General features: G+C 40.5%; 2 protein-coding genes across 7 annotated transcripts in view; one reads left to right on the top strand and one right to left on the bottom strand.

Moving 5' to 3' along the window:
* HGS (hepatocyte growth factor-regulated tyrosine kinase substrate) overlaps positions 1–26,395 on the top strand; it is a 60,043-nt gene that overhangs the window by 16,319 nt on the left and 17,329 nt on the right. For 2 of the 5 annotated variants that reach the window (XM_027850087.1, XM_027850086.1), the window contains exons 1-4: positions 17,312–17,477; positions 19,696–19,780; positions 24,918–24,993; positions 25,531–25,623. In XM_027850087.1, the coding sequence (XP_027705888.1) occupies positions 17,441–17,477; positions 19,696–19,780; positions 24,918–24,993; positions 25,531–25,623 (291 nt within the window). In that variant the 5' untranslated portion in view covers positions 17,312–17,440. Of the gene's footprint in view, positions 1–17,309; positions 17,478–19,695; positions 19,781–24,917; positions 24,994–25,530; positions 25,624–26,395 lie in introns of those variants that run through there. The other 3 variants (XM_027850090.1, XM_027850091.1, XM_027850088.1) reach the window with 3 other exon arrangements.
* ARL16 (ADP ribosylation factor like GTPase 16) lies at positions 9,971–17,079 on the bottom strand. 2 transcript variants are annotated; one of them, XM_027850092.1, is made up of 5 exons: positions 16,982–17,079; positions 16,767–16,825; positions 14,128–14,241; positions 11,794–11,909; positions 9,971–11,666 (listed from the first exon to the last, which is right to left on the bottom strand). In XM_027850092.1, the coding sequence occupies exons 1-5, from the start codon at positions 17,040–17,042 to the stop codon at positions 11,495–11,497; spliced, it is 522 nt and encodes a 173-aa protein (XP_027705893.1). In that variant the 5' UTR covers positions 17,043–17,079; the 3' UTR covers positions 9,971–11,494. The 2 variants fall into 2 exon arrangements, with proteins under 2 accessions (XP_027705893.1, XP_027705894.1); XM_027850093.1 differs by lacking the exons at positions 16,767–16,825; positions 16,982–17,079 and adding an exon at positions 16,637–16,736.

Here is a 26,395-nt window from a genome sequence, read left to right as displayed (position 1 = left end):
AAGTGAAAGTAGCCCTACTATAGAAATCATGGGTCCTTTAAAGTATTAAGATTTATTATAAACTATCTAATGTGAAATCTGGACCTACTGGAGATTTCTATATATGTGATGAAAACTACACTGAGGTGGCAAAGAATTAGAAATCGAGGGGGTGCCCATCAATTGGGAAATGGCTGAACAGGTTGTGGTATATGATTGATGGAATTGTGCTATAAGAAATAATAGATCCAAGATATTTCCAAAGGACCCATGATAAAAAATGCTATCCACCTCCAAAGAGAGAGAACTGATAAACTGAATGCTGATTGAAGCATACTTTTTTTTACTTTATTTTTCTTGGGGTGTTTTGTATTTTTCTTTTGCAACATGGCTAATATGGAAATATCTTTTGCATGACTTCACATATATAATTGATATCATATTGCTTGCCTCCTCAAGGGTTGGGGAAGGGATGAGAAGGGAGAGAATTTGGAACTCAAAATTTTTAAAAATGAATTAAAAAATTTTTACATGTAATTGGGAAATATTTTAATAATATTTTATTTTTCCCAATTACATGTAAAAACATTTTAACATTTGTTTTTTAAAATTTTGAGATCCAAATTCTTTTCCCCCTTCCCTCTCCTCCACTCTTCCTGAGATGCCAAGCAATTTGATATAGTTTATACATGTGTAATCATGCAAAATATATTTCTATATTAGTCACACTGTCAAAGGAAACACAGACAACCCCCCTCCACAAAAGAAAGTGAAAAATAATATGCTTTGATTTGTATTCAGTTCTTTCTCTAGAGGTGGATAGCATTTTTCATTATAAATCCTTTGGAATTGTCTTGGATCATTGTATTGCAGAAATACCTAAGTCATTCACAACTGATCATCATAAGATATTGCTGTTATTGTACACACTGTTCTGGTTCTACTCACTTCACTTTGCATGAATTTATGTTAGATCTTTCCAGGTTTTTCTGAAATCATCCTGCTCGTCATTTCTTATAGCACAATAGTATTTCATCACAATCATATACCACAACTTGTTCAGCCATTCCCCAATTGATGCGCATTCCCTCAATTTCCAATTCTTTGCTACCACAAAAAGAGCTGCTATAAATATTTTTGTACAAATAGGTCCTTCCCCTCCCATACTTTTTTATCTCTTTGGGATACAGACCTAGTAGTGATATTGGGGGGGTCAAAAGGTATACTCTTTGGGCATACTTCCAAATTGCTCTCCAGAATCATTGGATCAGTTCACAACTCCACCAACAGTGCAGTGTCTAATTGGGAAATATTTAATGAAATAAATAAAAATATATTAAAAGTACTGTAATGATGATCAACTGTGAAAGACAACTACTCTGATTAAGAGGATTCCAAAGGAACTCATGATGAAAAATGTTACCCATCTCTAGAGAGAGAACTGATGAACTCTGAGTTCAGATTGAAGCATATTTTATTTACTTCCTTTATTTTCTTGCTTTGTTTTGACATCATGGCTAATTTAGAAATGTGTTTTGCATGACTTCCCATTATTAATGGGTATCATATTAATTGCCTTCTTAATGGGTAGGGGAGAAGGCAGTGGGAGGAAAAGAATTTAGAACTCAAAATTTAAAAATGAATTAAAAATAAATACTTGGGGAAAGTGTTCTAATTAAAAAATTAAAAAAGAAAAAGAAAACAACACTAAAAGGAATCTACAAATACTGTGATGGCTTCCTATTGTAGGCCAGAGCTGACCAGGCCAGGAAGGTAACTCAAGTTCAATATTGGAATGAAATGAAACCCATCTAGAAGATCTGTTAACAAAAGGTGATTTACTTTATCCATAGCATGGGAAGGATACTCAATAAGGATATTCATTAAAAGGACTGTGCTGATCCAGTTGCGTGCAGCTCCCCTGCTTCTGAGTTGCTCATGGTGGTCTACAGGTCAAGCATCAGGGCCCAGCTGGAGCTCCTTGCGGCTTTTTATACGCAGGCAATTAGGAAGCCACATTAACAGCTTGACCCTTAGTCACCAGAGCCAATTAAATCTCAAGGACAGTTTCACTGCTTAATTAAGGATACTGTTCCCACTACATTTGTGACTGGTGGCATTCTGAGTAAGACTATGAAGTAATGCAGCTTAGAGTTGCAAAGAACTTGTGAGTTTCTCAGACTATAGGTGTAATTATTGCTCCAATATTCCCCCAAATGCATGAGCCTGAAAACCAGAACAGGTACCCAAAAATTGGGCCAGTGGAGTATGTTTCCGTGACTTTCTACCACACTGGAAATTCAGTAAAACCTAGAACCGGACCATTTGACTGTTATGTTGTCATTTATCAAAATGTTTATTGGAGCTCCTTTTTAGAGTTACTTTCAGAACTTTTAATTTAAAAACCAATTAAAAAAAACTTGGTCACCTACTTTATTTACTAGGTTTGGCTGCAAATGACTTTTGGCTTTTTTTTTTTTTTTTTTTTTGCTTTTTGATAAGGCAATCGGGGTTAAGTGACTTGCCCAGGGTCACACAGCTAGTAAGTGTCAAGTGTCTGAGGTCGGATTTGAACTTGGGTCCTCCTGACTCCAAGGCCAGAGCTCTATCTACTGCATCACCTAGCTGCCCCTTGGCTATTTCAAAAAACAAATTCATTCTTATATATATAAATATGTATGTATGTGTATATACAAACACACGTACACTGCCACTATTGAAGTTACTTAGTATGCTACTGGCTCTGAAGGCATTTTCAAAGGAATAATTCCTAAAATGTTTCAAATGTGTATGTCTCCTAAGATGACTGTTTTTAAAAAATAATTTTACAAGCATTTATTATCTCTCCCTCCCACTGACTCTCAACTGAACAATTAAAAAAAAAAACCAAATATGCATGACCAAGCAAAACAAATTCCCATATCAGCTATATTCAAAAACGTATGTCTAATTTTGCATTACCACTCTGGCAGGAGGTGGTTGGCACATTTCATCATTTGTCCTCTGGACTCATGGGTCCATTCAGAATTCTAAAGGCTTTCAAAGTTGTTTTTCTTCACAATTTTGTCATTGTATAAATTGTTCTACTTGTGCACATTTTCATTTGCTCCTTTTCATTTCTCTTCTGAGATCCATGCAATTTCCTCTGAAACTGTTCATTTCGTCATTTCTTATGACACAATAATATTCCATTATATTCATAGACCACCATTTGTTTAGCCATTCTCTAATAGGTGGGCACCCCTTTGGTTTCCAGTTTGTGGCTACTATGAAGAGCTAATGGGGGAAAGCTGGACATGCACAATTTAGTAACTTTGGGGGCATAGGTCCAAATTGCTTTCCAGAACGGCTAGGCCAATTCACAGCTCCACCAACAGTACACAAGTGTGCTTGTTTTATCTGTAGTCCCTCTAACATTTGTATTTTTCCTCTTGTCATCTTTGCAAATTTGATGGGTGTGAAGTGGAACCTCAGAGTAGCTTTAATCTGCATTTCTCTAATTATTAATGATTTGGAGTATTTTGTTGATAGCTTGGGTTTCCTTCTTTGAAAACTGTTTACATCTTTTGACTATTGATCTATTGGGGAATGGCTCTTAATCCAAGGTGATTTCTTTGAAGGGGACAACCTCATTTAGACGTTCTATGTCCCAGAAAGTTCTGGGTTGTTTCAAAAAAGTAGTTTCATGACTTTGTAGTCATACATAGTACACTCCTGACTTCACTAAGTGATGCCTCTACATTTGGTTCTGTCACATTCTCACATCTGGTCAAACCCTTCACCTGCCAATGACTCTGAACTTCAATAGATCATTATCCAAACCTCATTCCTCACCCTCTAACACCTGATTCCTCATTCCCCTCCCCTTCAAACCTCCTACCCCCAAATTTATTTTAATTCCTTCCACTGTGCCCTCCGGAATGCCTGTTCCATAGGCAATAAACTTCCCTTCATCTTAAATCTATTTCTCTCCCACTCCTTCCAACTACTAGCTCTTACAGAAACCTGGCTTCCCCCTGATGATATAGCCTCTGTGGTCACTCTTTCCAGTACTGCATCTTCATTCATTGTCTTGAGCTCACTGGTCGAGGCTGGGGAGTCAGAATACTCCTTGCCACCTCCCCCTCCACATTGCCACTTCCAAGTAACCTCTCTCTCTCTGTGTCTCTCTTTTTTTTTTTTTTGATGAGGACAGTTGGGGTTAAGTGACTTGCCCAGAGTCACACAGCTAGTAAGTGTTATGTGTCTGAGGTTGGATTTGAACTCAGGTCTTCCTGACTCCAGGGCTGGTGTCCCTGCACCACCTAGCTGCTCCCTAAACTCTCTTCTTCTGAGATTCATGCTATCCATATCTAGCAGCTAATCAAAATCCTGGTAGTTATTGTCTATAGATTACCAGGTCATTCCCCTTCCTTCCCCAATAGTTTGATACCTGGCTTACAATTATTCTCTCCTCCCCAACTCCTGCCCTCATACTAGGGGACTTCAATATATATATTGATTCTCCTTCAAATGCCCTATCCACTCAGTTCCCCAACCTACTCACCTTTCATGAACTACTCCTCCACCCCACCATAGCCACATACAAGGATGGTTACACCCTTGATTTTGCCATCACCCATAAATGTATCACCTCCATTTTCTTTTTTCTTTCATTTATTTGTTTGCTTTTAGCATTTTTTAAAATTTTGAGTTCCAAATTTTCTTTCTTCTTCCTACCTCTTTCCCTTCCATTGACAAGGCAATATGATATCAATTATACGTGTGAAGTTATGCAAAACATATTTCTATATTAGCTATGTTGCAAAAAAACAATAAAAAGCAAGAAACATAAAGAAAGGGAAAAAAATATGCTTCAATCTGCATTTACAGTTTATCAGATCTCTCTCTGGAAGTGAATAGTATTTTTCATCATGGGTCCTTTGGAATTTGTCTTGATCCGAGTAGCTAAGGGTCTTTCACAGTTGATTGATTATTGTTACAATATTTCTGTTACTGTGTACAGTGTTCTTCAGGTTCTGCTCACTTCATTTTGTATCAATTCATATGAGTTTTTCCAAAACCATTGCCCTCATAATTTCTTATAGCACAATAGTAATCCATTATAGTCATATACCACAACTCATTCAGCCATTCCCTAATTGATGAACAGCCCTCAATTTCCAATTCCTTGCAACCACAAAAAGAACTGTTATAAATCTACATATACATATATACACATACACACACGTATACATATATATCCTTTTTCATTTTCTTTGATCTCTTTGGGATACAGACCTAGTAGTGGTATTGCTGGGTCAAAGGGTATGCACAGTTGTTGTGGTTTAGATTTTTTTTTTAAGTAATCAAGGTTAAGTGACTTGCCTAGCGTCACACAGCTAGAAAGTGTAAAGTGTCTGAGGTCAGATTTGAACTCAGGTCTTCCTGTCTCCAGGGCCTGTGCTCTATCCACTGCACCCCATAGCTGCCTTGTACACATAGTTTTACAGCCCTTTGGACATATTTCCGAAGTGCTCTCCAGAACGGTTGGACCAGTTCACGACTCTACCAACAATGCATTAATGTCCCTATTTTTCCACATCCCTTCCAGCATTTATCATTTTCTAATTCTGTCACATTAGCCAATCTCATAGGTGTGAAGTAGTACCTGAGAGTTGTTTTAATTTGCATTTCTTTAATCAATAGTACCACTTTCATTTCCAAGAATTCTGAAATCTCTTTATCCAACCATGATCTATTGGTTTTTCACCTCTCCCTCTGCCTTCCCTTTCATAACCCTACTCTTCATTTGCACTCTGACCTCCCATCCCTTGACCCCTCAATTCTCTCCCAGGCCATCTCCTCTGCACTGGCCACTCTCTCCTCTTCTTCCCCCATATCCTCAACTTCCTTATTACTGTCGAAGCAACACCATCCTCCCAGTCTCTTAGGTTCACAATGTAGGCATCATCTTTGACTCCTATCTCTCACCTCCCATATCCAATCTGTTGCTATCCTATTGATTTCACCTTTGCAACATCTCCTGAATATGCCCCTATCTCTTCTCTGACACTGCCACCACTCTATGCAGGCCCCTATCATCTCACACCTGGGCTATTGTAACAGCCTGCTGGTAGGTCTGCCTGCCCCAATTCTCTCCCCTTCCTATCCATCCTCCATTCAGCCATTCCTAAAATACAGGTCAGATCATGTCACTCCTTACTCAATAAACTCATGTCCAGAATCAAATACAAAATGCTCCGTTTGGTGTTCAAAGCCCTTTATAACCTACCCTCTTCCTACCTTTCTAGTTCTCTTACTCCCCAACAAGTACTCTTCAATTCAGTGACTTCTGGTTGTTCAGTGAGTAAGAAATTCCATCTCTTGGCTCCAGACATTTTCTTTGACTGTTCCCTATGCTTGAACTCTCTCTCTCTCTCTCTCTTCTGCTCCAATTACTGACCTCCCTTGCTTCCTTTAAGTCCCAACTAATACCCTACCTTCTAAGTAACTAGGTGGCGCAGTGGAGAGAGTGCTGAGCCTGGAGTGAGGAAGGCTCAACTTTTTGAGTTCAAATCTGGCCTCAGGGCCCGGGCCTGAATCCAGGCCCTGGATTCAGGAGGACCTGAGTCCAAATCTGGCCTCAGACACATAACACTTACTAGCTGTGTGATCCTGGACAAGTCACTTAACCCCATTGCCTAGCCCAAAAACAAAAACAGATACTTCCCAGCTATGTGACCTGGGGCAAGTCACTTAACCCTGTTTGCCTTAGTTCCTCATCTGGAAATGGTAAACCACTCCAGTATCTTCGCCAAGAAGACTCCAAATAGGAGAGTTAGACAAGACTGAAACAATAAACAACATCCCACCTTGAATAGGAAGCCTTTCCTAATCCATCTTAATTCTAGTCACTTCTGTTAATTATTTCCAATTTATCATGTGTATATGGTTTGCAGATATTTGTTTGTATATTGTTTCCTTCATTAGACAGGTAAGCTCCTTGAGGGCAGGGCTATTTTTAGCCTCTTTTTATACCCCTAGAGCTTAGCACAGTACCTAAAGAATATTATTGATTGATTCAATGAAGTGTTTTATTTCTTGTCCTCTTCTTGCCTGCCTTTGGATATTTCCTAGCTATTGGAAATTCCATCAGAGCCTGTGTTAAGGAAATGAAAGGAGATGAAACAAATATTCCAATTTTACTTTCTGTTAGCAGCTCAAAAACAGCCTTGAAGGAATTTGAAACAATTGGCTAAAATGAGGGTTGGGAGATGATGATGAAATCAGTGAAGTTGTTCACATCTTTAATTGTCCACTTGCCTAAGCAGAATGCATTTTTTATGGAATTACTGAAGTTAAATTAACATTTATTGAGTACTTACCATACAGAGATTTACTGGCAGATCAAACAGAAAATCCCTGCCCTAAAGGAATTTATCATCTAGTTTTAAATAAGGGATATATCTTTGAAAGATAAGAGAATAATTATAAAACAATAGAATAAGTTCAAAATGATCTAATATATATATGATTAAATGCTGAGGATAAAGAAGTAATGAGCGTAGGTTGAAATTAATTTAAAGAAAGCTTCTTGGAGAAGATCAGTCTTGAAGTCAGTGATGAACGTGGGTTATCAGAAGGGTGCAGCACGTTCTAAGTAGAAGAATGGCATGAGAAAAGATATAAAAGCAGAAATGAGCAAATTGAGAGGACAGCAAACAGATTGACTTGCCTGCTAGGTGCTACAAATACAAAGATAGATAAAACACAAAGGACTCTAATCTTAGTCAACCATTCCTAGTAAGATTCATTCTTACTCAAGGACTTTACTAGGTATGGAGAGGGAAGTGTGGGTCACTGCAGTCAGAGCAGGATAAAAATGGCAGATAGGTAAATTGCAGTCAGATTATTTAGGACCTCGATTGCTAGTCAACCCAATTATCAATTATCCAATAGACAACAGAGAGCCATTAAGGATTTTTAAATATCACATTTTTAATGTGTTGAGTGGTACGTTAAGGATGGATACATGAAGTATGGATTAGAAAAGGGACAGAACAGACACAAGAAAACCAATCAGGATGCTATTATAGTGGTATAGTATCTAGGTAAAATGAGATTAAAGTTTGCATTGGGTGGTTACAGTGGGAAAGGAAAGAATGATGAGCTATATTGTGGTACTAGAATTGACAAGACAGTGAAAGTATTGATGGGACTTGGGAATTTTGAAGCCTCTGAAAATAAGTACCTGCACAAATAGGTTTTTTGTTACAAGATCATAGGTTTCACAAATTTTAAATATTTCACTTAATAATGAAATTCACTTACCTTAATTATTATTGTATCACCTCATTATCACTGATAAAGTGAGTTTATAAAGGAATAACCACAGACATCTTGAGGCAAACAGTCTTTCTGACACCCATCTCTATCCCTAAGCTATGGGCTGCTGGTTATAGTTAAATGGCTCAATGCATTTCTTTACTGCAGGTACTATATTCCATATTCTTCTTGGACATATTAGACTATCTTGTTCAACCTGAGAATTTCTTTGAGGAAGATACATATTCTAAATTAAGAAAAATTGCCCAGCTCCATTTGCAGAATATGAAACTGTATACTCAACCAGATAACTTAGTCCACCCTTCTTGAATCTGTGTTCCTTCTCGACATACCCTATCCAGGGGTAGGGAACCTGTGACCTCGAGGCCACATGTGACCTTCTAGGTCCTTGGGTGCAGCCTTCTGACTGAGTCCAAGACTTTGACAAAGAATAGTTGCAATGAAGCACCAAAGAATGATCAAATCAGGCCAGACCATGAAACAGGAGAAGGGGCAGCGTGAACTTTGCTTACTGAAGACTGATTGAGCTCTCAGATTGCCTAACTTCATTTACCTTAATGCTTAGCTTGCAGGGAAGGACAATATACTTGATGTTTCTCTAGTATTCAGAGAAATACTCTGAACTGTTCTAGAATTAGAAACTTCCTGAAAACTACTTTGCTGTCCATTGAGAGTTTCTTGTTGTTCAGTTGTCTGACTCTGTGACCCCATTTGGGGTTTTCTTGGCAAAGATACTGAAATGGTTTGCCATTTCCTTCTCCAGCTCATTTTATAGATGAGGAAACAGAAGCAAACAGGGTTAAGTGATTTGCCCCAGGGTCACATAACTAGTGTCTGAAGCCAGATTTGCACTCAAGAAGATGAGTCTTCCTGAACCCAGGTCTGGCACTCTATCCATGTGCCACCTAGTTGACTTATGAGTTTCTACAAAGCCCCTATCCACAAGCCTAAGAGCCAGTACTTCCTCATTGGCATGTAAGAGGTGTGACTGATTGATTCTTTTATGAGGGCAAATTAAGCCATCTTTTGTTTCAATTCTTACCTATCCTTTTGTTTATTGAATGGGTGTTGCCTCGGACAAAATGAGACTTGGGAAAGACCTTAGCTTAAAAAGGCTAAGGTCTCCCACTACATCCAGGGCCATCCCCAGTCGTTTTGACCTATGTCTTGCCACTGGACTCCCGATGACTGGAGGAGAGAGTGAAGCAGATGATTTTGCATAACCCTGCCTCACTTAAGTCCAATTCATTTGCAAGTCATCACCCTCCTGATGTCATTGGTTCTCTTTTAGAAGGAAGGATGAACAACAAACAATAAATGTGCATTATGATTAGCGTTGCTTGTTCACAGGCGTGACACCCAACAGTGACACCATGATCCTTCCTGCCAAGACCCTTCCTGATAGGGTGTACAGCAAAGCTTACTGTTCAATCTGGATGATCTTGCAATATGTATGTATCACCTTGTACGGAATGCCAGGAAATACTTCCTAGTATCATTTATCATCTGCCATTTGATAAAGATTATCTTCAGTAGAATGGACATATGGAAATAATACAGAGGCAAAGTCCACGAGCAAATTGCTTCTGAGCAAACTGAAGCAGAAACAGATCTGAGGAATGCCTCAAATCCTTTCAATGCTCAAGAAATTTGACTCTTCCAATAGATGGCAGGAAAAATTCAGAGAAAATTTATTACCAGACTCAGGTCCATAACATTTGACATACAAAAAGGATTATGTATCTAGCCTAAGAAGTCTCCAGGAATGATCAAGTCAAAGCAAAGACCTCAGGGATGTATAACTTTGAAAGTAGTTTAGCACAGTGCTTAGCACATAGTAGGTACTTAAATATTTATTAATGTACTTTTACTGATAGTTAACTTTAAGATGAGAAGATTAAGTGGAAAAGAGGGATGACAAAGTAGCAGGAATGTTAAAGTGCTTCAAATATTTTCAAGTGCTATATTGTGAGAAAGGGTGCAGATATCTTACAGAGTTCCAGAAAGCAGTCCTGGGACCAGAAGGTGAAAGTTCTAACGAGTTCAACTTAAGAGGTACTAATAATACTTAATAGTTAGAGCTGTCCCAACAACTGAATGAACTGCCTCATGAGATTAGAAATTTCCTAACACTGAACACATAGGGAGATTTTTTTGTATAGGGAAGATAGGAAGGACTTGTGATTTCGGTATTTCCAATTTTAAGAAACACAGATTTTAAGTCTTCCACAAAGGAGGAAGTTTGTATAGGTGGCATGCTGTAGTAGAAAGAGTAATGGAGTTGAAGTCAGTGTATTCAAATACTGACAACTGCTAGCTATGAAACTGGGACAAATCATTTAATGTTTCTGAACTTCAGTTTGCCTCACATATAAAATAGGGACAGTAATATAGGGCTATCATTCAATTTTTTTAAAATAGTATTAAGCATTTTATCTGTGCAAACCACTTGTTGGATTAGGGATACTATAATAAAAACAATCCTGAAGGAGCTTGTATGTACCCAGATATGTAAAGCACTTTGTAAACCTTAAAGTATAATATGAATATGAATTATTAAGAGTTTTATTATACAGTGATTCTCAGTCAACCATGAAATGCTAAATAAATATACATGCTTCATTTAAAAATCTAGGCTTTATTCCCATAAGAAAATTTATACCACCTGTCTGACGGCAGACCTATCCCATATGCCTCTGACATTTGGATAGAAAAGTAGAGCCCAGATAATTATCAATAAGCCAAATCCAGGTGGTTGTATGCTGCTTCAGCTTCTGGGGTGGGATGGGGTAAAGGGATGGAGGTGGGATGTTTGCCTTATCAGGGCCAGAGAGAGGCCAGCAAACTACACTGGAGAATCAAAGGCCGAGAAGTAGTATAATCTTCCAAAGGCAGCATTAGGAATACTAAATGACTTTTCCAAGGGGTGACCTAGCTGTCCAAAACATCCTTTCAGTGCTGTGGTCAGCTCTTCAGTTTGCAGTTCAGTTACCAGAGACTTTCAAGCCTTGTAAACAGCCTCCACTTAATACCTGCTAACTCAGTCAGTTGAGCTGAGGCCCACCCTAATCATCTTCTGGTGGTTCAGCCTGGGCCTTTCTGCCCTGAGGACAAAGCCCTACAGGCCACGCCTTCTCTGTTCTTCTGTCTCAAAAAGGATTGTCACCTCTACTTCTTCAGCCTTCAATCAGCTGTTGGCTTTATGGGTGTCTTGGAGCCATTGTAGGACGGCTGCCAGACCGGTGCCATCCCGGGCACTGATTTCTGCTGTCGTGATACACTGCGTGGCACAAGCAATGATATCTGGGAGTCTGATTAGGGCCTTCATCTCCTCCAAGGTCATGTAACAGGGCATATCACTGCAGCCAAAACAAACAAAGTCAAACACCTGAGAATAATGCATCTGATCTACAATGACAACCCCACCCCACACTTCCTCAAACAGCAATCTGCCCTGAACTTCTCTCTTCACCCAAATATCCTTACATCTTATTGAAGAGGATCAGGACGGATGCATCAGCTAGTTGTTCTGCAGAAAGGACGCCCAGGAGCTGACTGCAGGATAAGGAAAGCTGGGTGGGGTCAGAAGCATCAATCATGAACTAGAGAAGACAGAGAACCTGTTAGTGTCAAGAATACCCAAGTTCAGGGGACCATGGGGCCTCTGCCAGTCCTGAAGAAGCAGACGTGGGCTTGCAATAATTCAAGGCAGAAAGCTACAGGTCAAAGAAAAGGTCAGAGGTCCAGGAAGCTTCTTTGCTTTGAAGAACTCTCTGGGTTTCAAGGAAAGTCTCCTTGGATTTCCATCACAGATAGCACTTCTTCAGGCTGGCTTCGTTCTGTGATTCGAACACCAAATATACACATGCCTAGATGGCTGAACAAAGGCAGTGATAAAGGTTTGATGATGCTCTCATCAGGATTTTTAACCTTTTTTTTGGGTCATGGAACCCTACGTCAGGTTGGTAAGCCTATGGACCCCTTCTCAGAATAATGTTCTTAAACACATAACATAAAATGCATAGGATTACAAAGTAAAGAAATTATATCAAATATTAAATATTAAAAAAAGTAAAAGGGGTATACATAAAGGAGGTGGGTATGAATTGACTTTGATGTAATGATGAAAAAATCTAATCAAGTAGATTAAATGGATCCAAGTAAGTGAATTGATCTGATCTAAGAAAATGTACTGAGAGAAAAGGAAAGGAGGAGTCAGACAAGAGTAAATTACAATAGGGGAAAAGGCACAAAAACCTATTACAGCAAAGGGAAAGAAGGGAGGGAGATGAGCATTGCTTGAACTTTACTCTCATCAGATTTGGCTTAAGAAGGGAATAACATAATCAGTTAGGTATAGAAATCTAACATGCCCTATAGGTAGTAGGAGGGAAAAGGGGAAAGAAAAGGGAGGTGGCTAATAGAAGAGAGGTGGGACTGAGGGAGGCAGTGGTCAAAAGCAAAACATTAGTGAGGAGGGAAAAGGAGAAAGGAGAAACATAAATGGGGCGGGGGGAGGATGAAGAGAAAGCCACAGAAAATAATCATAATTGTGAATGTGATATATGAATGTAATGGAATACTACTGTGCTATAAGAAATGATGAACAGGCAGACTTCAGATAAACCTGGAAAGACTTGTATGGTTTGATGCTGAGTGAAGTGAGCAGAACCAGAAGAATGTTATACAAAGTAACAGTCACATTGAATGATGACTGACTTTGATAGATTTAACCCCTCTCAGCAATACAAGGATCTAAGACATCTCCAAAAGCCTCATGATGGAAAATGCTATCCACATCCAAAGAAAGAAGTATGGGGTTTGAATGCAGATCAAAGCATACTATTTGCTATTTTTTTCTTCTTTTGTGTTCTGTTCCCTCTTTCTGGTGGTTCCTCCTATTAATTTTAATTCTTACTTACACCATCACTAATGTGAAAATATGTTTAATAAGAATGTATATGTATAGCCTATATTAGATTGTGTGCCATCTTGGGGAGGGAGGTAAGGAGGGAGGGGAGAAAAATTTAAAACTCAAAAGCTTATGGAAGTGATTGGTGATAAATCAAAATAAATTAATTAAAAAAAAGAAAAAAAAACAAGTTTACAGATTCTAGGTCAACAGAGCCAAATATTCTACTCTGGTCACAATAACCCTTTTTTTTTCTTTTTTAAAAGAAAAAGTTCAGACCTATGATTTCATCTGTGTGGAACAATCTTAAGTACATAAACTCCTTTTACCATAAAGATGTGCAGCTCACCTGTAACTTCGAGTCTTACAGAATTGCCTGGGATACTGAGAGGTGTGGTTTGGGGACTCCTGGGGATTCCCAAGAACCTTTCAGGGGATCAATGAGATAAAAAATACTAAGACATTCTAATTTCTAACATAGTTAACACTGATAAATATAACCCACAAAACAAAAGTTCTTTGGTGTGTTGGGGGGTGTGCTTCTCACTAATTTTTAAGAGTGTAAAAGGACCCTGAGATTAAAAAGTGTGAGAATTGCTGTGTTACAAGCAGGACTACCTAAGTCTTCCCTTTCTCTAAGATATGCAGCTTCTCACTTTCTTGATACATTTACATATACATACACACAGAGAGAGACATAGACATATACACACATGCATAGTCTGAGCCCTAAATCTTTTTGAAACACTGAAAAAATAATATTTTTCCAGGAGAAGGAAAGTTTAACAAAGACTTTGTAGTGTAAATCAGAGTCACCAAAGGATCAAATTCCATTCCATATAGGACTGAAGATGAAACCAGAAAGAGGACACACTTCCCTAAAAGAAGTCTAACAGACTGTGACCCACCAGCACAGAGCGGCAATCTCCATAGTAACTGGACCAGATAGGGCCCATGCATCCCCCAAGCTCCCGGATAGTCATCTTTCTCTGGGCCATGATGTCAGTGAGATCAGTACCCACCTGTGGAAGGAAAAGAAAACCCTCAGTGCAAACGGGGAGGGGGGAAGCAAATGATTTTCAATTGTTCGACTCCATGTGACACTAGGACGGAAACTAAACAGACATGGTTCCTGTCCCCTGAGCACTTCAATGACCTTTGCTAGCTCATCATCCTCATCATGCTCCCTGTGAGTGTCCTTAAGTTTCTGTTCCAGGTTCTCTACTTTTCTCTCTTTGTACACTCTCACACAGCAACCTCACCAGCTTCCATGGGTTTAATTGTCATCTCCATGAAGACAGAGGCAGTTAGATGGTGTAACAGAGTGCTGGACCTAGAGACAGGAAGGCCTGAATTCAAATCTGGCTTCAGACACTTGATCAAATGAGACAATTTCTGTAAAGTGCCTGGCACAACAGAACATGCTATGTAAATGTTACTATAATCCAGTCCTATTTGCTTCCCTGAGCTTTAGTCCCTGATCACCAACTGCCTAGCTGACATTCAAACTGGATGTCCCAGAGATACCTCAAATTCAGCCTGTCCATCAGAACTCATTTTTTCCCAGCAAACCCACCCTTCTACAAATTTCAACATGGGAAATATGGCAACATCATACTTTCAGCCTTTTAGGTTCATAAATTTGGTGTTACCCTCAACTCCTCACTCTCCCTCATACCCCACATCCAATTAATCACCAAATTTTGCCCCACCCCACTCCCTTTTTTTTACTTTCACATTTCTCACAACCAACTGCTTCTTTTCACTCACACAGCTTATATCTTAGTTCATGCCCTTGTCACCTCCTGCCTAGATTACTGAAACAGCCTCTTAATTAGTATTCTTCCTCCAAGCTCCCTCCCTATTTCAATTCATCCTCTACACTGCTCCAAAATGATTTTCCTTAAGAGCAGATCGATCTGACCTTGTTATTCTCCTACTCAATGGACTACAGTAGCTCCCTATTGCTTGTAGGATAAAATCTGCTTACCTTTTTAAAACAATTACTTTATTTTTTCAATTAACAAAAATCTATATTCTTTTCCATCAACCCCTACTGAAAAAATAGAATATAAGCAAAACCTTTGCAGCAAAACTTTGACTTGTGCAGTCAAGCAAAACAAATTCCCACATTGGTTGTGTCCACAAAATATATATAATTTTATACCTTGAGTCCATTTACCTCTCTGTCAGGAGGTGGGTAGCTTGCTTCATCATCTTTCCTCTGGAATCAAGATTGGTCATTGTGCTAATCAGTTTACCTTTTAAAGTCCTTGACAATCTGCCCCTAACCTATCTTTCCAATCTCATTGGACATTACTCTCACACTGCAAAACAGCTAAACTGGCCTTTTCTCTTCTTCACACATACCACATTCCACTGTGGATCTCCATGGGCTGTTCCTATGACTAAAGTACACTCCTTCCTCACCTCCACCTCACAGAATCCTTCAACACTCAGTTCAAGCACCACTTTCTGTTGTCCAGTCGTTTTTCAGTCATGACCCCATCTGGGATTTTCCTGGCAAAGATACTGGAGTGGTTTGCTACTTCTCTAGCTCATTTTACAGATGAGGAACTGAGACAAACAAGGTTAAGTGACTTGCCCAGGGTTACACAGCTAATAAGTGTCCCAGGCCAGATTTGAACTCAGGAAGATAAATTTTCCTAGATTTGCTCCACCTAGGTGCCTTTGGACATGAAACCTTTCTTGATTTCCTCAACTGCTCACATACTCCTCAAACTACTTTGTTTTTATTCTGCATATGCCTATATATATAAATGTATGTATAGGCACAACTAAACATAAACATGCGTATATACAGTACACATTCATAAACATATATGTATATATACCCACAAAGCGTAAGTACAGTTTGTGTATGTATACATGATACAAATTCATGTATGTATACGTATACATACATTACGTGTGTATGTATATATATGTATGCATGTATAGGTACAAGATACATTTCTGGGTGTGGATATAATATGCATACCCACATGTATGCACAGGATACATCGGTGTGCACAAAACATGTTCATTAACACATGTATACATATACATAAACATAAATGTATAGGTATCAGTACACATGTATATGTGAATATGTGGCTGGATATCTCTAGGTATTTTTGTTATATCTCCTAATAGGTGAGCTTCTTGTCAATAGGGATTGTTTTATTCCTTGTATTTTTATTACCAGTGTATAGCAAAGGGCTTGACAAATAGTAGGTACTTAATAAATCCTTGTTGATTGATGATTTCTAATAAAAACATGGGGCATTTGGATTGTGCAAAGTACCTTATTCATTGATCCTCACAACCACTTTGGGAGGTAGGTGCTGTTATTATTCCCATTTTAGAAATGACGAAACTGAGGCAGACAGGTTGTTTTTTTTTTAAGTGACTTGCCTAGGGTCACACAGCTCGTCAGTATCTGAGGTCACATAGGAACTCAGGTCTATCTTCCTGGATCCAGGTCCAGCGCTCTTTCCACCACGCCACCTAAGTAAGGTCCCTTCCAGGTGGGCTGACCACCTACCGTGGGCTGGGTGGGGGGTGGGTCACCAAGGTCACTTTTCCCGTCCCGGGAGTTCAGCTGTGCGGGTCGAATTAAGGAAGAATAGAGAGGGCGGAGCTGGGAGGGGAGGGCGGCGGAGACACCCCGAGGCCCCACGGGGGTCCGGGGTATCGCCCGAGCCCTGGCTCATCTTTGGCTCCTCTCCTCCCTCCATCCCTGCCGCTCGGTAAGGATATTCTGCAGCCGTTTCACCAGCAGAGTCTTCCCGACTCCAGTTGCACCCAAAAGGAGACACATCCCTGTACCGGATGTCTCGGCCCACCCGGGTCGCCGTAGTGACAAAATACCCTACACCCCCGCCCCTCCCCGAACACTCTTATTGGACGATCGTTTCTCTCTTCCGACCGCTAATTGGTTCTCACCACCGACCATCGTGGCGGGGTGACCAATCGGCGAGCTTCTCGTTTCGCTTCGGTAGAACGACTCCGCCTCGCTCCTCGATCCCCGGAAGCTTCTATTCCTGAGATTCCAGCGTCTTCGCCGCGGTCCTGTCGCCGTCGGTCTGTCTGTCGGTCAACTCTCTCCGTGACGTGCGCGCTCCTGGAAACAGGCCAAGGCGGAAGCGGAAGCCGGGGGGCGCGCCTGCTCCGAGTTGGGAGAGTGTCTGTGGCTGCGGGGTTGGGTCTGAGGTCGCCATGGGGAGAGGTAGCGGCACCTTCGAGCGTCTCCTAGGTAACGTGCCCCCTACAGACAGCCTCCCCCACCTCCTTCACCTCCAGCGCCGATCTGGGGCCGGCCCGGCCTGCCTCGTACCGTCTAGGGGCCCTCGCGCCCCGGCGGCTCTTCCAGCTTTCTTCGACCCCGGGGCGCTGAGTCAGTCGGGCCCCTGGGGGGAGGTGGAAACACCGGAGGGTGGGGTCACGCGTGGGGTGGGGGCGGCCCTCCCCCCTCCTTCCCTTGGCGTTCTCTATTATCCCCCGACACCCCACACCCACCCCTATCCACTGCCAGCCTCTACCCTCCGCCTTTCTTCCCCCTGGCCCCTGGGCTGGTCCCCGAGGTGCTGGAGGGGGCGGCGGCGTCAGTGCCGCCAGGCAGTGTTGGGGATTGGCATGGAAGGACTGAGGACCCCTCGTTTTCTCTCGTCTCCTCTTGCAGGGACCTTAGCCTCTTCCCTAATTTTCCTCCTTTGGAATTTGGTAAGGCATGTATGTGCTCTTTAGGATCAGTTTCACATGGGTACCTTTAAAGCATCAATTATTGTTAGGAGTCTTGTGAGAATTAATTGCCAGAAATTTAGGAAAATGTGGCTGTAAGTGGGCACTCAAAAGAAGGAAGTACTAGTATTGATGATTTAGCGATTCTGCCCCTCCCTCTTAGGTAGTTTACACATGTCCCTCAGGAAAAATAGCCCCCTTACTTAAAGAACTAGCATCTGACATGTTGGACAGGTTGGACCTGGAGTCAGAAGTCCTTCATCACAAGGGTTGGTGAGTAAGTCAGATACGAAGAATATTGTTTCACAGGAAAATATAGTTTGCACTAGAGGTCTAGATTATGATGAAATTCTTAGTTCTGGTCCTTCCAAGCAGTGGAACCAGTTTTCTTCCTGGGATCTGCCAGGGCTCTCTAGTGCCGCCATCTTCGGAAAACAAAATAACCTTTTTAGTCTGAGCCCTCCCTAACCTTTGCATAACAGACAGGGAGTACAATCCCAGGAAACCTTCCGACCTCTCACCTAAATGAAGGGAGAGAGATATTTCCTTCCTTTGAATAAGAGGAATTCAATTTAGCCCATTTGCTTTATAATTTAGGAGCACACAATTTTAAGTTTTCAGGTGCAAGAATGGGGTGTGTGCATGTATTTGTGTTTGTATGTGTGTGTTTTCTTAGAGAATGGTTCAGCTGTGGATAAAGTAAAAAAACAAACATTGGATTTGGAGAGTTAGAGGACCTGGGTTCAGATCCTAGTTCTGATACTACCTGTGTGACCTTGGGCAAGTTACTTAACCTCTCTGGGCCTCAGTTTCCTCATCTGTTAAAAATGAAGTGGTTGGACTATATAATATCTGAGCTCAAAATAACCTAGCTCAAAGATTTTGTTCCTATGATCCTAGTAAACGATGTGGTATATCCTGCTTAGAGAGAGAGATCTTTTTTTTGGTAGAGTTAATTGCTTCTAACCAACAGCCACATGACAGTTATTTCTTTTGTTTTGCATACCTTTTTAGGGGCAATTATACACCTTTCTTAGTACTCACATATATAAGCTAAATTGTATCAAGAAAACAATGGAGGGGCTAGCAAGTTATATGAACCTTTTAAAGTGATTCTGCTCTTAACTGGCTGACCAGCATTTTCCATCTTTCAAAATGTACCTTACGTGTTAACTACTTAGTCAATATTGAAAGTGAAAAAGGTTTGTTATGTTACCTTATGTAGCCCTAGAAAAAAATGATACTCTCCAAAAGCAGAAAGGCATTATTGTTGCTCCTTGAACCAGTATTTTAAATGAAATAGAAATATTAGGTTATGAATCACATAATGTGAGATTAATGTCTGTGCCATTCACAAAGACTGCTTTAGATAAACAATCAAGAATTTGCTATATCATTTCTTATGGTCTTAAGGGCACTTATATCCTAATTGAGTAAATTAGACACCTAATAGCCCAAAGGGTTAAGATTACTAAATTATCTTCCTTGAGCAAATTATTTCCTTACCCTTTGTACATTTTTTTCTCTGTGAAATGGGGAATAGTACTTTCTCCATTTTTTTGGACTGTTGTAATATTTGGACCTTTGTTGAAGTTGTTAAAAATTATTAAAATAAGTCAGAATGAATTTTCTGATTTTGTGACTAGCTTTAGTTGAGATAAATGATCTGGTACTTGATTAAGTCCCAGTAAATTAGAGTGAGTTCATTTAATGGGTACATTTTTTCCTTGCAGACAAAGCTACCAGTCAGCTCCTGCTAGAGACAGATTGGGAGTCTATCCTTCAGATCTGTGACATGATCCGTCAGGGAGATACTCAGTAAGTGAGCAATGTTTACTTACATTATAGATATTTCTTTTCTAAATTTCATTCTTTTTTAGGGTACTGCTTCTCAGCATGATGCCTGCTAGTCTAGGCTAGCACAGGTAGCCTGTCCCAGTCCAAGGTTCTGTAATCTTCTGACTAAATTGAAACTGACCTATTATAATCTAGGACCCCGCATCCAGATCTTTGTCAATGAAGCTCTGTATAGTATACTATCTTATGAGATGTTTGCCCTTCATCTGAAGAATTGGGGGCTTTGATCATAAAAGACATAAAATTTTGATTGCATAAAATTAAAGAGCTTTTGCACATACTCCAAAAATAATTGGTACTGGATTAAAAAGAGAAAGTAGAATAAAAAAGAAAGAGGAAAAAATGTTTATATTAAAGATCACTGATAATCCTGACATCTAAGCACTAGTCAGTTGACACATATATAAGACCAAGAGCCATTCCCCAGTCAAAAGTATATGAAAGAGTGAAACAATATTTTATCAAGTACATACTATATTCCAAGAACTATGGTAAGGGTTGAGGATAAATATTTTTAAAAATAGAGACAAAGTCCCTGCCTTCAAGGTGCTTACATTCTAATAGAGGATAACAACTATTGTTTTGAGGAAGTGGAAAGTTGGAAGTGAGGGGCAGATGGTGAGATAGTCTGGGGGGTTAGCTTAATGGGCTATGAATATGAAACTAAAGCATGCCCCAGTGTATAGAACCAGCATGTAGAGAAAGTGGCCTGATTTGCAATGAGGGGATTAACTTCCCTAGGGATTGGGTCATGCATTCTGAATGACCTAGTCCAGGTCTTAGGTCCAGTGTGTGGGGGTCTTGTTCTAGGTGGGGTGGTGGCAGGCAGATGGTGAGATGACTTAAATGATTGGCTGGATGGGACATGAAATTAAAGCTCAAATAATTTTCAAAAGAAAAATTGCACTCTTCAACATTCACGAAATCATTACAGAGAAATGCAAATTAAAACACCTCTGAGGTTTTGTGTCACACCTGATAAATTGATAGAGATGAAAAGGGAAACAGTCCATGTTGGAGGACTGTGAGAAGTGTGAATGCAGCCATTCTGGAAAACAATTTGGAATTATTCAAGGATACTATTGATGCAGAAATTTTATTACTGGACATATACCCCAAGGAGGTCAAAGACTAAAAGATCCAATATGTACCAAAATACTTATAGCAACACTTTTTTGTGATAGCATGGAACCAGACACAAGGTGAGTGCCCATTCATTGGACAATAGTGGAATAAATTATGGTATTTGAATATACGAATATAATGAATTATTATGCACTAAAAAATGACAAACGTTTATTAAGTGCCTGCTGTGTACCAAGTACTGTGCTAGGTGCTAGGGATACAAGGCAAAAGTGAAACAACCTCTGCCCTCAAGGAGCTTACATTAGTGGGGAGGGCAACATGTATGTATAGAAGTATATATAGAATCATCAAACGTAGTTTAGGGAGGAATGCCAGTAGCGGCTGGGGAATCGGAAAAGGTTTCATGTGGAGGTGGCCCTTGAGCTGAATCTTGAAAGAAGGAAGGGATTTCTTTCTTCTTTCAAGATTCAGCTCAAGTGAATCTGAGGAGAGAGTACATTCCAGGCATGCTGGATGGCCAGTGCATTATCATAGGGATGGTAGAAGGAGGGTCATGTGGAAAACAGCAGGAAGGCTAGTTTGGCTAGATCGGTTAATGAAGCTGGCAAGAGAAGTCGGACCAGCTTGTGAAGGACTTTAAAAGCCAAAGAGAAGAGTTAATATTTAATCCTAAAGGTGATAGGGAACAACTAGAATTTGTTGAGGAGGGTAGTAACAGTGTAAGACCTGCATGTATGCAAGATCACTTTGGCAGCTTTATGGAGAATGTTTTGGAGTAGGGGAGAGATTTGGGTCTGTGAGACTAATTAGAGGTCTTTTGCAATACTCCAGGTAAGAGGTGATGAGAGCCTGAATTTAGATGGTGAATATGCGAATAATGGGCAAGGCACAGTTTGGAGAGGTGTTGTAGAGACAGACATAGCAAGATTTGATAGCTAATTCTATATGTAGGGTAAGAGATAGTGAGAAGTTGAGATTTCAAACATGAGAGCCTGGAATGAGATTGCTGCCCTCGAAAGAAATAAGGAAGCTCAGAAGAGGAATGAGTTTTGTTTGAGCATATTCATTTTGAGATGCCTGTGGACATCCCCATTCAAGATATCCAAAAAGCAGTTGATGATGAAGGACTGGCCCTCTGGAGAGTGACTGTAGTTAGATGTGTAAATTTGGGAGTCATCTTCATTGAGATGATGATTAAACCCTTGGCAGCTGGAGGTCACCAAGTAAGTGCAGAGAAAGAAGAGAAGAGGGCCCAGTGCCGTATACCAACACTTATGAAGCATGAAACAAATGAATCAGTGAAAGAGACTAAAGGACCAATTAGGAGAAGCAGGAATAAGTAGTATCATAAAAACTGGGGAAGAAAAAGTATTCAAGAGGAGAAGGTGGTCCCTCATGTCAGATGGAACAGACAAGTCAAGGCAGATTGTACACTTAGGAGGTCATTTGGTAACTTTGAAGAGAACAGTTTCATTTCAGTGACAACAGAAGCCAAGAGGCAAAGGGTCGAGGAGTGACTAAGAGCAGAAGTGAAGGCAGTGTGTGTAGATGGCTTTTTCTAAGAGAGAGATGAGGGGGCAGCTAGGTGGCTCAGTGGATAGAGCACCGGCCCTGAAGTCAGGAGGACCTGAGTGCAAATCCGGCCTCAGACCAAACACTTGACACGTACTAGCTGTGGGACCTTGGGCAAGTCACTTAACCCCGATCGCCTCACTAAAAAAAAAAGAGAGAGAGAAAGATGAGAAATTCTGAGCAGAATAGGGAGACTTATGAACTGGAGCAGAGTGAAATGAGCAAAACCAGAACAGTATGCACAGCTACAGCTCACTCTCTCTCTCCACAGAGGCTCTTCCAAACCTCTTCATCCTTCCTCACATCTCCTATGGCTTTCCTCTCCCCCTGCTCTCTCAGCTGAGAACCTCATCCCATATTTTACAGAAAAAATTGATTGGCCTTACTCCTTACCAAGGCTAACCCTTCTCTACCTGTACAAATGATCCCATTCAATTCCATCTCCTCCAAAAGATTACCTCCTCCGTTATCCCCCGTGTTTGATTTATTTTCAGTCTTCCTTCTCATTTCTTTGCTATGTCTCCCCCCTTCTGAAAATACCTTCACTTGACCCTTCTTTTATCCCCACTTTCATCCCATATCTTTTCTGCCTTTTGTAGCTAAACTCCTCAAAAAAGCTGTCTACAAGAGGTGCCTCCATTTTCTCTCCTCTCACTATTTTCTTAACCCCTTACAGTCCAGCTTCTGACCTTATCATTCCATTCTCTCCAAAGTTACTAATGATCTCTTAGTTCCCCCAAAACCAATGGCCTTTTCTCAGTCCTCGTTCTCCTTGACCTCTTTGCAGCCTTTGACGAGTTGATCACTCTCTCTTCCTTTGATACTCTTTTCTCCTGGTTCTCTTATGTATCTGTCCACTCTCTGTTTCCTTTTTGGAATCCTCCTCACGACCATGCCCTCCAGCCCTAGGTGTCCCTCAGTGTTCTGTCCTGGGTCCTCTTCTCTTTTCCCTCTATACTGCCTCACTTGGTAATCTCATCAGCTCCTGTGGATTTAGTTACCATCTCTTTGCTGATAATAATCAAATCTACCTATCCTGCCCCAAACTCTCTGCTGACCTCCAATCTTATATTTCCAACTGCCTTTCAGACAACTTGAACTAGATTTCCAGTAGACATTTTAAGTTCAAGATGTCCAAAACTGAACTCTGTTGTCTTTTCCTCTAAACTCTTCTCCTACCCTCCCTTTGACTATAGAGGACACCATTCTCAAAGACCCTCAGGCTTGAAGCCTTGAAGTTATCCTGAACTGCTCTCTAATACATGCATATGCACAATGCACGCACAGTTGCCATGTGCCGAGGTCTTTCAATTTCCCACTTCTCTACTCTGACACTGTTATTGCAACATCCTGCTAATCTCTCTCCCCCCTCCAGTCATCTTCCATTCAGCTACCAAAGTGATTTTCCCAGAGCACAGGTCTGACTATGTCACTACCTTACTCAGTAAACTCCAGGATCACGGTTCTCCTGGTTCTGCTCACTTCACTCGGCATCAGACCATACAAGTCTTTCCAGGTTTTTCTGAAGTCTGCCTGTTCGTCATTTCTTATCGTCCCTGGCTTTCTTAAAATCCCATCTTCCACTGGAAGCCTTTCCCCATCCCTTTTAATTCCAGTGCCTGCTCTCTGTTAATTATTTCCTATTTATCATATAAATAGCTTACTCTGTATATATTTGTTACTTGCTGTCTCCCCGTTGGAGCATAAGTTCCTTGAGGGCAGGGACTGTCTTTTGCCTCTTTTTGTATCCCCAGTGCTTAACATATATATATATATCACTAGAAGGAAGCTGGATTCCTTCTGATTTTAATAACCAATTTTGGTCCCAGAAAATGGACAATGAAACATGCACAAGGGACTATAGGGATAGAATATTACATACATTTTCAGATACAGTACCTGTTTTTGATATTTTTGCTTAATTATTTTTCTTTGTTTCAAAGGATGTCCAGTTCTGGAGTTGGATGAGGAGTTGTCAGTTATATCCAGAAATGACTTATAAAAACAAAGACATCAGTACAATTTTTATTGTTTAATAGTATTTTGTTTTCTCCAGTTATATGCAGAGACAATTTTCAGTACCTAGTTTTTGAAAGATTTTGTGTTCAAACTTTTCTCCCTCGTTCCCTCCCTTCCCCACTCCCCAAGATGACAAACAATCTGATAGTGGTTCTACATGTGCAATTATGCAGTACAATTTATTTTAAAATAATCTCATGATTTGTTTTGCTGGTACAATTAAGATCTTGGGACAGTTACAAATAATTCTTCTGATTTTTTTATCAACACTGGTAAAAACTATGTAGTTGCTTAATTCTTTGCCACTCTATAAGAACCAGGTAGATAAATGTGCCTAGGCTTGTGTTGCAATTTCTTTAGTTGCTAAGGATGTGTTTCTTTTTCATTTCTGTCCTGCTTACTTAATGCCCTTTCCTTTCAGAGCAAAATATGCAGTAAGTTCCATCAAGAAAAAAGTCAATGACAAGAATCCACATGTGGCCCTCTATGCCCTAGAGGTAATTAGCAACCACTATATCCCAGTGAGGTCTGACCTAGGCTTTTACAACTTACAAAGTTTCTCCCTGTCTTTTGGAAGGCATACAGATGAGGAAAGCCCTACATCTGCTTCATTGTCTCTGGGAGGCACCCAGCAGAGAGCAGTTTTCTGTTGAGCACAAACATGAACAGGAAGGAGCTCGATTCTTAGCAGTGCCACTTACTTTGTGACCTGCAGGGAGGGGGAATTATTTTTCTGTCTTGTTTTCTCCAGATGTAAATAACAGACCTGTTTCTAGTAATAAATACCTACGAGATGATTCATGTGGGCTTTCTTGCTAATACTATAGGGAATCAGTGGGAACTCTTGCAGACATTGTATGGCTGCCTAATTCAAAGGAATAAAATTACTATTTTGGCCTCTCACAGACCTAAGGAGAGAGGACTGGTAGGAGTTTGCCTTTTAAGCCACTGGGCCTGTAGGAGAGGAATTACTGTAGTTTTTTGTCTTAATGAAATGTTCCCATCCCATCTTTTGGGCTTCTTTCCCATGACAGGTTATGGAATCTGTTGTCAAGAACTGTGGTCAGACAGTTCATGATGAGGTAGCCAACAAACAGACAATGGAAGAGCTAAAAGAGCTGCTCAAGGTAAGAGCTTCCTGGAGAAGTATTTGTAAAACGGATGCTCTGCTGGCACGATCCAAAGGGGGTTCCCCTTTTTAAGGTCTTTATGGCTAAGTTTCTAGCAGGCTAACCTGATAGCTCTTCTTTTAGTCAGGTGCTCTACTTTTGATGATAATTACTGTCTAGGTTGGAGGAGAGAAGGAAGACTGTGTTCGACATTGTGCATACACAGTGACCTAGGTAATCTATGTGCTCTTTGCAGTATGACCCACTTTTTGTGACTGATTCACAACCCCCAACCTAGAGCTGGGCACCAACTGATTGTTTCAAGCATGCTAATCTAGACTGATGGCTGCTGAACTCTTGCTTCAATTCAATTAACATTTAGTGAGTGCCTGTTGTTTACAAGACACTTGGGTCACAAAGACAAAAGTAGAGTTGTTTTGGGGAGCTTATGGTCTCTGGGGGAGAAACTCCCATGTACACAGAAGAATCCATTCAAAGTAATTCCAGGAGGGAGAGGCTATGTAATTGGGTATGAAAAAAGGCCATATGTATGTAGGGAGTGACACTTAAGCTCTCCTTTGGAAGAAGCCAAGTGTTTTTGTCAGCGTTGGTGAGGAAGAAGTGCATTGCAGGCTTGGGGGACCATCTGTGCAGAACCACGGAGAAGGGAGATGGCATGTATAGGGAATAGCTGCATATAAAATAAGACAGGAAAAGTAGAGGAGTTTCTTAACGAACTTTTAAACAATATTTTGATAATTGTATTTTGGCATAATTGGTTTCTTTTGTA

Source organism: Vombatus ursinus, unplaced genomic scaffold (genome assembly GCF_900497805.2).
Source record: "Vombatus ursinus unplaced genomic scaffold, bare-nosed wombat genome assembly UNPS02008996.1, whole genome shotgun sequence".
Taxonomy (NCBI): Eukaryota; Metazoa; Chordata; class Mammalia; order Diprotodontia; family Vombatidae; genus Vombatus; species Vombatus ursinus.
The sequence above is the reverse complement of the archived record's forward strand: the minus strand, read 5'-3'. Positions and strand labels throughout refer to the sequence as shown.

Coding starts and splice junctions, on each gene's coding strand:
- ARL16 (XM_027850092.1), bottom strand. CDS start 17,042: ATGTGTCTCCTTTTGGGTGCAACTGGAGTCGGGAAGACTCTGCTGGTG. Junction 14,242..16,766: donor CACCCCCCACCCAGCCCACG/GTAGGTGGTCAG, acceptor TTCCTTCCACAG/GTGGGTACTGATCTCACTGA. Junction 11,667..11,793: donor CTGATCCTCTTCAATAAGAT/GTAAGGATATTT, acceptor TTTTGGCTGCAG/TGATATGCCCTGTTACATGA.